The following is a 10,474-nucleotide window of genomic DNA, read 5'->3' as shown; positions in this document are numbered from 1 at the left end:
GCTAAGAGAGGATGTGGGTGGTATCTGGGGGTGAAGGGGGTTGTCGCTAAGAGAGGATGTGGGTGGTATCTGGGGGTGAAGGGGTTGTCGCTAAGAGAGGATGTGGGTGGTATCTGGGGGTGAAGGGGTTGTCCTTTGTAGCTCAGTTGGTAGAGCATGGCGCTTGTAACGCCAGGGGTGGTTCGATCCCGGGACCACCCATACGTAGAATGTATGCACACATGACTGTAAGTCGCTTTGGGCGTCTGCTAAATAGCATATATTATTATTATTATTGTCGCTAAGAGAGGATGTGGGTGGTCTCTGGGGGTGAAGGGGTTGTCGCTAAGAGAGGATGTGGGTGTATCTGGGGGTGAAGGGGGTTGTCGCTAAGAGAGGATGTGGGTGGTATCTGGGGGTGAAGGGGGTTGTCGCTAAGAGAGGATGTGGGTGGTATCTGGGGGTGAAGGGGTTGTCACTAAGAGAGGATGTGGGTGGTATCTGGGGGTGAAGGGGTTGTCGCTAAGAGAGGATGTGGGTGGTCTCTGGGGGTGAAGGGGTTGTCGCTAAGAGAGGATGTGGGTGGTCTCTGGGGGTGAAGGGGGTTGTCGCTAAGAGAGGATGTGGGTGGTCTCTGGGGGTGAAGGGGGTTGTCGCTAAGAGAGGGTGTGGGTGGTATCTGGGGGTGAAGGGGGTTGTCGCTAAGAGAGGGTGTGGGTGGTCTCTGGGGGTGAAGGGGTTGTCGCTAAGAGAGGATGTGGGTGGTCTCTGGGGGTGAAGGGGGTTGTCGCTAAGAGAGGGTGTGGGTGGTCTCTGGGGGTGAAGGGGGTTGTCGCTAAGAGAGGGTGTGGGTGGTCTCTGGGGGTGAAGGGGTTGTCGCTAAGAGAGGATGTGGGTGGTCTCTGGGGGTGAAGGGGTTGTCGCTAAGAGAGGGTGTGGGTGGTCTCTGGGGGTGAAGGGGTTGTCGCTAAGAGAGGGTGTGGGTGGTCTCTGGGGGTGAAGGGGTTGTCGCTAAGAGAGGGTGTGGGTGGTCTCTGGGGGTGAAGGGGGTTGTCGCTAAGTGAGGGTGTGGGTGGTCTCTGGGGGTGAAGGGGTTGTCGCTAAGAGAGGGTGTGGGTGGTCTCTGGGGGTGAAGGGGGTTGTCGCTAAGAGAGGGTGTGGGTGGTCTCTGGGGGTGAAGGGGTTGTCGCTAAGAGAGGGTGTGGGTGGTCTCTGGGTGTGAAGGGGTTGTCGCTAAGAGAGGGTGTGGGTGGTCTCTGGGGGTGAAGGGGGTTGTCGCTAAGAGAGGGTGTGGGTGGTCTCTGGGGGTGAAGGGGGTTGTCGCTAAGAGAGGGTGTGGGTGGTCTCTGGGGGTGAAGGGGGTTGTCGCTAAGAGAGGGTGGTGGGATTTTTTGTATTTTTTGGTCTCGGTGGCTGTGTCGTCAGCTCAAGTGGAGATATTTGAGCTCGAGCCACGGGGTTTAATTGGAATGTGACTTGAGTCTGTCAAGACAAGACGCCGAGCGAGCCGAGGGATTCCGTATGCCTAATGTGTGTGTTTTTGATGTCTGACTGACTGACCAGGATTAAATGGGAAAGATTAGATTTGAGCAAACATGCGCCACACTCTCTTTGTCTTTCAGAGCCAAAACTGCCATCATATTTACATCTGTTCAAATGACCTTGGCTAAGATTGTGCCTCTTGTTTGTGCAAATAACCTCCTGTCTTTACCCACGTGTTTATGTTATCACCGTAAAATGATCGCAAGTATCCCTGTAAATAATCATGTCAAATGTGACTATGATATAATCCCAACAGTAATACCTTCCTGTGACTAAACGGTGTGATTATGGTTTCCTGAAGCTGTTTTTATGTTGATTGAGTTGATACGTGTTCGTTGTGTGATCGTTGTAATGCGTGTTTGTTTGTACCAGTGCCTCTTTTTTTTGCCTTCATTATGTTTAGCTGGAAAATAGATGCTCACAAACAATCATTAAAATTGAATAACCCATTAAGGATTCTTTTTGTAAACCCCAAATACTCTATGATGATAAATCCATGGGGTCATTTTGGTCATTAATTTTCAAAGAAACCCTATTTGCAATCCCATGTAGACCTACAGTGGCCAATAGCTTTATGATACAAGAAGAGCCTTTTTAGTTGTTGTTATAGTTGTATTCCCAACACTGTGTTTTTATAAATTGTTTTATTTGAAAGGCCTGCAGGACCATGTGCCGGACGAAACCTTTGAAATCTGCGTGAAATAACTAGAAAACGACACCCTCGATGGAAAGTGATTTACCCCTAATCCAAATCTGCCCCTGATGTCTCGAATGAAAGTGACGCTGTTGCCGCGTCTCTAATCGCTCCGAGGAGCCGCGCCAGATAAAGGGTTAACCGTGCTACTGTGATTAGTCGCTGCTCTCATGTCGTCGTCCTCCAATATAGTGCTGGGCGTAGCCACGGACCCGTACCTCTCCTAACACACACGCACGCACACACACCTCCCCATCGGCTTCTCGGAATATCTAATACACTGGGAAATCATAGTGCGAGCCTCCCCCGCTCACACACTGCTACTGCGCGCGTGGAGCAGAGACGCTTTACTCATATCATCCAAGTTTACGTTCCCGTTTTATATTATTCTAAAATGCAATAATTTGATGAAAGTATGTTGTACTTGCGCAATGGAGTAATCTGATAGGAAGTTTGGCCTTTTTATTTGTTTCTACAACAACTGGAAACAAATCGACAAATAATTGTATAAAGTGCATAATGTCAGTGACGGGTAAACTCATTCTGTGCTGTTTTTACTCTTGACGATTTTCTGGTGCGCGTTTGAGATGGCGCACAGGCTCGTGAGCACCCGGTGGACACCGTTAACCGGGCTGGTGGGGTGCCTGCTGGTGTGCAATTGTGTGGTGGACCTGGTTCTCGCACAGATTCGGTACTCTATCCCCGAGGAGTTGGAGCACGGAGCTTTTGTCGGTAATATCGCTGAGGACCTGGGCTTGGATGTAGCCAAGCTATCCTCTCGTCGGTTTCGGATTGTATCCGGGGCCAAAAAACAATACTTAGAAGTGAATCTGGAAAACGGTATTTTGTTCGTTAACGAGAAGATTGACCGCGAGGAACTGTGTGAACGGAGTCCGACCTGCTTCTTGCACTTGCAAGTGGTGATCGAGAATCCGTTAGAACTGTACCGAGTGGAGGTGGAGATTTTGGATGTGAATGACAACTCTCCCAATTTCCCTTGGAGCGAGTTTAATCTGGAGATTACAGAGTCGGCGGCGCCCGGGTCTCGGTTCCCGTTGGAAAGTGCGCAGGACCAGGACGTGGGCACCAACTCGCTCCGCTCCTATCAGCTGAGCTCCAACGAACACTTTGTGCTGAACATCCAGACGCGTAATGATGGGAGCAAGTTTGCCGAGCTCGTTCTGGAGACCCCACTGGACCGGGAGCAACAGAAGACGCAAGAGATGGTGCTCACATCCGTGGACGGGGGGTCGCCTGAGCGCTCGGGCACAGCTCTCATCACCATCACGGTGCTGGATGCCAACGATAACGTGCCCGTTTTCGACCAGTCTGTTTACCGGGCGAGCCTGGTAGAAAACGCACCGAGAGGGACATTAGTGCTGAAGCTAAATGCTACTGATTTGGACGAGGGTGCGAACGGGGAGGTGTCCTATGCATTCAGTGGGCACGCACCACTCAAAGTGCGCGAGCTGTTCAGCGTAGACCAGTACACAGGTGAGATCCGAGTGAAGGGGATTGTGGACTATGAGAAAGCGAGTGTGTTTGAGCTGTATGTGCAGGCTAAAGACAGGGGTCCCTCCGCAGTGGCCGTGCACAGTAAGGTACTGGTGGATATCTTAGATGTGAATGACAACGCGCCGGAAGTCATCCTCACCTCCGTGTCCACGCCTGTCCAGGAGGATTCGCCACCGGGAACGGTGATAGCCGTTATAAGCGTCATGGACCGGGACTCGGGAGAGAACGGGAATGTGCATTGCCAGATCCCCAGCAACGTCCCCTTTCAGCTCCACTCCTCCTTTAAGAACTACTACACTCTGATGACTAGTGAGTTTCTCGACAGAGAAGCTTTCTCCGAGTACAACATCACCCTCACGGCCCGGGACCTGGGCTCCCCGTCGCTCTCCACGAGGAAAACCATCCTCGTCCATGTGTCTGACATTAACGATAACCCCCCGCGCTTCGCCCAGCCATCATACACAGTTTACGTGACTGAGAATAACGCCCCGGGCGCATCCATTTGCTCAGTCACTGCTTTCGACCCCGATTCTAATCAGAACGCCTATCTGTCCTACTCGATTCTAGAGGGTCAGATCCATGGCATGCCCGTGTCCACTTACGTCTCCATCAACTCGGACAACGGAAACATCTACGCGCTGCGCTCCTTTGACTACGAGCAGCTAAGGAACTTTCAGATACGGGTGCAGGCGCAGGACGCCGGTTTCCCCCCACTCAGCAGCAATATCACAGTAAATGTGTTCGTATTGGACCAGAACGACAACTCTCCGGTCATTGTGTCCCCCTTGCACAAGAACGGGACTGTAGCAACAGAGGTGGTCCCGAGGTCAGTAGATGCGGGGTACCTAGTCATCAAGATCACTGCGCTAGATGCGGACGCAGGACAGAACTCCCGCATCTCCTACCAGGTGCTCCAGGCTACGGACCCGGGGCTGTTTAGTGTCGCCCTCTACACAGGAGAAATCAGGACAATTCGCCGGATCGTGGATCAGGATGCTACAAGGCAGAGACTCGTCATCCTGGTCAAGGACAACGGCCAGCCGCCTCTCTCCGCCACCGTCTCCATCCTCCTCTCCGTGGTCGAGAACGTGCCCGAGTCCCTGTCTGATTTCGGCGACCTCACTCTGAGCCCGCAGCCCCCCTCCAACCTCGCCCTCTACTTGATCGTGTCACTGAGCACCATCTCGCTAATCTTCCTGGTGGCTATTATTGTGCTGGCTGCGGTCAAATGTTACAAGGACAAAGACACACTCAGCGGGTACAGCCTCCCTCCCTTCGCCTGCTGCTGCGTGGGCTTCCAGCCAGAGCCGCCCCCCGAGGTATTCAAAAAATCTAACCTGAACCTGCAAATCTCTACCGGGGCTAAAGTGCCTACCAACTGCATGGAGGTAAATGGCAGCGGTACTCTGTCCCAAGCCTACTGCTACAAAGTGTGTCTGACCCCCGAGTCAGATAAGAGTGACTTTATGTTCCTGAAGCCGTGCAGCCCCAGCAGGACCTCGAGGAACAACGAGACGAAGGGGGCAGACAACTTTGCTTGGAGCGCGCACAACCGGAGCGCATCCGCGAATAACAATTCCGGAGCCACCACTCCGAATGAGGTAAAGTGAAAGTGAATGTGTTAGCACATTTATAGAAATCATTTATCCCCTTCACTTATACTTTCACGTATACTGTGTGGTATAATGCCCATTTTTGTTTAAAAGATAATCAAGTACTTCACATTATATCTAATAAAGGGGAAATCATGTATGCGGCAATGTGACTTTATCTGAGTGAACTTGAACGACACAATATTCAGAGGTCAACATTCATCAGGCGGAGTCAAATTCTCTACTAATGCAACCTACACATTCTTATCTTCCATTCCTGTTAGTGTTTATACCTTATAGACCTGCAGTAATGACGCGATAAAATATTTTGTTTTTATAATAAGAGAGTGGATATTCTATTCACAGAGGCTATGAAAGGAATATGAATGAGCTAGTTGTGTCTTATCTCTCTCTCGTCGCGCACAGAACAGAACCTGCCAGAAATATCCGTTTCACAGAGCAACGGAGATGAATCAACTTCAGTCCTGTTTGTTTCGATGCTTATACATCGATCCCTAATCCATTTGTGTTCATAAAAGCTATTTGAGCTGTCTACGATCATGATTTGTCCATTGTTATTTTGAAAACATTTTCCGAGTAATATAGTAAATGACAAATCCCATAACGTGTGTATGCTTGTGTATTGGTGTGGTAGCATACAATCAATGTCATTGCATGTTCTGTCTCCTGCTATGTGATACGACGAGAAAGACATCGCCCATACTTTTCCTTCACAAACCACCAGTTGGAATTGATTTTTTGTTGTCTGCGAATAGAGTTTTTACCATAAGTACAAGGTTAACGGCTGACAGACAAGGTGAATGATAGCCCATCTCGGAAATAGAACTCCACTTTTCTAAGTATGCTGTCAACGACCGTTCTGGAGAATCGTCCACCTCTCATTTGTTTGGACAGATCACCTCACTAACTATGCCTCAAGGGCACAGACACGGTCGAGCCGTTATATTGCACACAACGCGGAGCATACAAAAGGGGGTCGCGTCCATTATTGATGAGAAATGGCAAAGGGCTGGTTTCTGGGGTACTGGGGAGGAGAAGGGGTAGGGGGATGAGGGGAGGGGGGATGAGGGGAGGGGGGTTATGGCCCTGGCTGGGACGTGGCGCGCCTGTAGATTGCCCCGGCGAGGAGAGAGATGTGGATCGGTGTTTTGTCCTGAGCGAAGGAAGGGTGGGGGGGACCGAGGGAGGGACGGAGAGAGAGAGAGAGAGAGAGAGAGAGAGAGAGAGAGAGAGAGAGGGGAAGGCGAGACTGCTGTTGTCGGAGTCACTAGATGGGACCGGCAAACCGTGAATGTGATGTGTGCGTATTGCCCAGTGTACATCTCTATAATCTGGCACAATGTATGCAGACAGTGACGGATGAAGGGACCCTTTTCTTCCTAGAATATCCCATCTCCGTTCTTCCTAGAATATCCCATCTCCGTATAGACTGAAGACTAACAATGTCAGTCCCATTCATAGCAGGAACACCTCTGGCCATATAAAGAGCTTGATTCGAGGTCATGCTGATTGTTCTGCTCGTAGCTATGGCCCTCCAGGGGCTTGGTGTCCTTGATGGCGTTAATTGGTTCCCTTAAATCAGCCCTGAGTTCGCCGAGAGTTACTCTCCCATATGAGTGAAATTGGATGGGAGCACAGCATGCCGCGGATCTGCGGATGACACGATACCAGAAGACTTACCAACTAAACAGTGAGATAGTTATATAGCCTATTGACAACCATATCCATGTTGTATGTAGACCTACATGTCGGCACAGTGTAATCTCAGCAGGGCGATAAAAATACATACATTGAAGGTGAAAGAGGAGACAGATTAGGCCTCTCCTACTCACAGGTCAACTGGTCTGTGAAACAGACTGATCAGCTGAGATGACCTAGATAAGTGGGTAAAGCTGCAAGGACGGCACAACTTTTCTCGCCTCTCAGCAATACATAATTCAAAGCGGATCTTCTCGGAGAATCAGGGCAATATTCATATGAAAAATTATACATAAAACACAAAAAACAATTACATGTATAATTGTATTAATTTCCTGAGAATTTCCTGAGTCCCACGGTTTCCTTTGAATATTAAAATGGTGTTTTAATTTCATCCTGGTTGGGTTCTAATTGTTTTTGTGCAGAGCTGGCGCGGAATGTATTTTCAATACCGATTCTAATAATAGTGAATTAATAAAGCATAGAATCCGCACTATGAGACTTATTCTCGGAATACATATCACTCTGGAGTGCCTGTCCCCTCCCCTGCTGTGTTGTGCTGCAGTGGATGAAAGCGAAATAAATGACAGGCGAGTCATTGCTCAAGGCGCACATCCTCGCACATCCTCGCTGCCTTCTGAAAAAAGGCCACAGGGAGGCAGTCAAGCTCCATGGAAAAAAATATATAATTTTCCGAATTCATTTAGACATCCGTTCCTTAAATGTCCAATTCAGCATTCAATTTCAATATCACGTCATTTCTGGGTTACAATTAAGTACCTTACTCTGATTGTTTAAATTAAAATGGTCAAAAGGAGACAAAAATAGCTTTTTTTAGCAAAGATACATTTCTGGGGAGGGGAAACTAAAAACTAGTTGTTGTCAGCATAGAGGTTTGGAACTCTCTTATTGGTCTATTAACTAATTTATTACATGATGATGTCACCTGGCAGGCCAAAAACCATCCCACCACAAACAAGTTCTTACACTAAAAGGACATTATCATCATTTGAACAATTTCACAGTATTATCCCAACCTGGAAATATATATAAAACACAGGAACATCACGTTTCTGACTGCACTGATCCTTTAGAGTGACATGAATATAATGGAGAATATGCAAACATTGAATCCCTATTAGTGTCAAAGCTCATCTCTTTAACAAGGTTTTTAGACATGTGGTTTTAAGATCTTATTTTCTCTCTTAATCTATAGCTCAAGCAACCAAACACCGACTGGACCCTCCCAAAGAACCAGAAGTCCTCTCTGAAAAGGTAACAGTCACTTTTGACATGTACACTTCCAACTACCTCAGCATACCAGTCTTTGAGACAGAATGTTATTAATGAATGACTTGTGTGGTCATATGCCAGAACATATTATGTGATTCTTCATGGATGGATCTATACCTTCCGCAGCTATAACTCAATCAACATGGACGGAACTCTGATGAGGAAGGCCATGCATGCAGACCCAGAGAACTACATGACACCCATGACGGGCCAGTACTGGACCTGGGGCACCCACATGAGGGGCACGTGAGGGCCTGGGCTTGAAACACACACACACACACACACACACACACACACACACACACACACACACACACACACACACACACACACACACACACACACACACACACACACACACACACACACACACACACACACACACACACACACACACACACACACACACACACACACACACACACAGAGAGAGAGAGCTAATGCCTCTCCCTGGATAATAGCAAACAGACAATGAGCATGTTATGAGCAGGTATGTTATACCCTGATGAAGACAGCTTGTCTGTCGAAACGTTGGACATAAATATTTTAGCATCTGAGCTCCTAGAGTGTGCGACTCTCCTATATTTAAAACAAATGGTATGACTACATAAGCACTACTTCCACAGCGTTTACGTGTGTGTCTGTACTATCCTTGATTTCAGTCATACAGTATATTAATCAACATTATGTTTCTTCTTCCATAGACTACAAGATGTCTCCTCCTGCCACTGGCCCTCCTCCTCGCTGCTGCACCCCTCGGTGCGCCCCTCCACCCCAGCAACAGCCCCAACCCCAACCCCAGCAGCCTCAGCATCCTCCACTCCCCCCTCATCCCCATCCTCACCCCCAGCCACCTCCAGACTACCAACACAACGTGTACATCCCTGGCACGCCGTCGGCTCTGTGCACCCTGAGGCCAGCAGCCACCCACCACCGCAGCGAGCTGGATGTCCACAACTCCTTCTCCACCTTCGGCAAGAAGAGGCGCTTCATCCACAACTACGAGCCCCGGACAGAAGCAGCAGCAGCAGCAGCCGTCATCAACAACGACCTGTATAACGATTAATAGTGGGAGGGACAGAGAGTTAAATGAAGAGGATTCATTCATGACTGAATTCATGAAACATGTGGAATGAATAAATCAACGTTGGACCTCCATGCTAATGGGAAGAGGGAGCTGGATGAATTCAAGAAGAGTGATCATTAAACCCTTTAGGATCGGCCACTGTTGGACATTGTTATTTAGTATACATGTTGTCCACGGTCTGTTTTTCAATTGATAACATGTATTATTGTTATTATTATTATTTATTGTTTTGACAATCAGCCTGGAGCAAAGAAAAATGATGAGAAATATCCAATTAGCCTAAGATTGGACAGCGCTTTGCACGTTGTTATAAATGTCAATTCTAGTTTTGAATGTTTACAAAAACGGACACAAATAACCAGGTTGTGTTTATTCATCTGAAACGGATTGAAATGTATGGTTCTGTTCAGCGGAACTTGTGAGAATATGTATGAATATACCTGTAGATATGCAAACTGCATTTGTGATGCAGGTGATCCACACATGCTTAAGCAGTCATCTCCCCAACACATATATTGTATATACATTTCTGAGAATAAAGTATTTTTTCTCATAATACGCCCTTCTTCCTCCTGTATCAAGTATGGATGGATCCTGCTCATGTCATCGTCAGCTTCCCCCAAACAGGTTGAATTCTGGGGATGGGATAAATTGATTGAGAAAACCTTTTCAATGTCAATGAGCATCAGTCACACATCCAATTTAAAGTTGGGAAATTGTTTTAGGGTAAAAAAAAGATGCAAGGCGCACTAACAGTGGGGAAAGCTTTCTGTCACGGTCAGCTGTGGCAAGGAATAAACCTAGTAAAATGCCAGTACATGGCCATTGGAGTGCTTGCATTTCCATTTGGCCTCAGAAAATGGTCGAGGTTCCTTTACTGAACAAACAGAATATAATTTTTATTGAAGACAGTGCGACTGGGCTGGGAGCTTAAATGCCACACCTGGACGAAATCTGCCAACAGTTCTTCAATCCTTTCTCCATGCACTTTTCCTTTTACAATCCCGGGGAATGAGTTCCCCAATGTCAACAGATGAAACCTTCTGTCCAGCT

At 48.0% G+C, this 10,474-nt stretch overlaps 1 protein-coding gene across 3 annotated transcripts; it reads left to right on the top strand.

The window, feature by feature from the left end:
• The first annotated feature begins 2,448 nt into the window (after positions 1-2,448).
• LOC124011694 (protocadherin beta-8-like) lies at positions 2,449-9,979 on the top strand. Of its 3 annotated transcripts, none has more exons than XM_046325181.1 (4): positions 2,449-5,331; positions 8,258-8,316; positions 8,461-8,576; positions 9,039-9,979. In XM_046325181.1, exons 1-4 carry the CDS (start codon positions 2,803-2,805, stop codon positions 9,398-9,400), a joined length of 3,066 nt encoding a protein of 1,021 aa, XP_046181137.1. In that variant the 5' UTR covers positions 2,449-2,802; the 3' UTR covers positions 9,401-9,979. The 3 variants fall into 3 exon arrangements, with proteins under 3 accessions (XP_046181137.1, XP_046181135.1, XP_046181136.1); XM_046325179.1 differs by having other exon boundaries at positions 8,416-8,576; XM_046325180.1 differs by having other exon boundaries at positions 8,416-8,580.
• Positions 9,980-10,474: the final 495 nt, after the last annotated feature.

Source organism: Oncorhynchus gorbuscha, linkage group LG23, assembly GCF_021184085.1.
Source record: "Oncorhynchus gorbuscha isolate QuinsamMale2020 ecotype Even-year linkage group LG23, OgorEven_v1.0, whole genome shotgun sequence".
NCBI classification, from domain to species: Eukaryota; Metazoa; Chordata; class Actinopteri; order Salmoniformes; family Salmonidae; genus Oncorhynchus; species Oncorhynchus gorbuscha.
Note: the sequence above shows the minus strand (reverse complement) of the source record. Positions and strands in the feature narration are given on the sequence as shown.

Excerpts from the sequence above, each read along its gene's own strand:
- LOC124011694 (XM_046325179.1), top strand. The coding sequence starts at position 2,803 with ATGGCGCACAGGCTCGTGAGCACCCGGTGGACACCGTTAACCGGGCTG. Across the intron at positions 8,317-8,415 it reads CAGAAGTCCTCTCTGAAAAG|AACATATTATGTGATTCTTC; the intron begins GTAACAGTCACT and ends GTCATATGCCAG. Across the intron at positions 8,577-9,038 it reads CTGGGGCACCCACATGAGGG|ACTACAAGATGTCTCCTCCT; the intron begins GCACGTGAGGGC and ends CTTCTTCCATAG.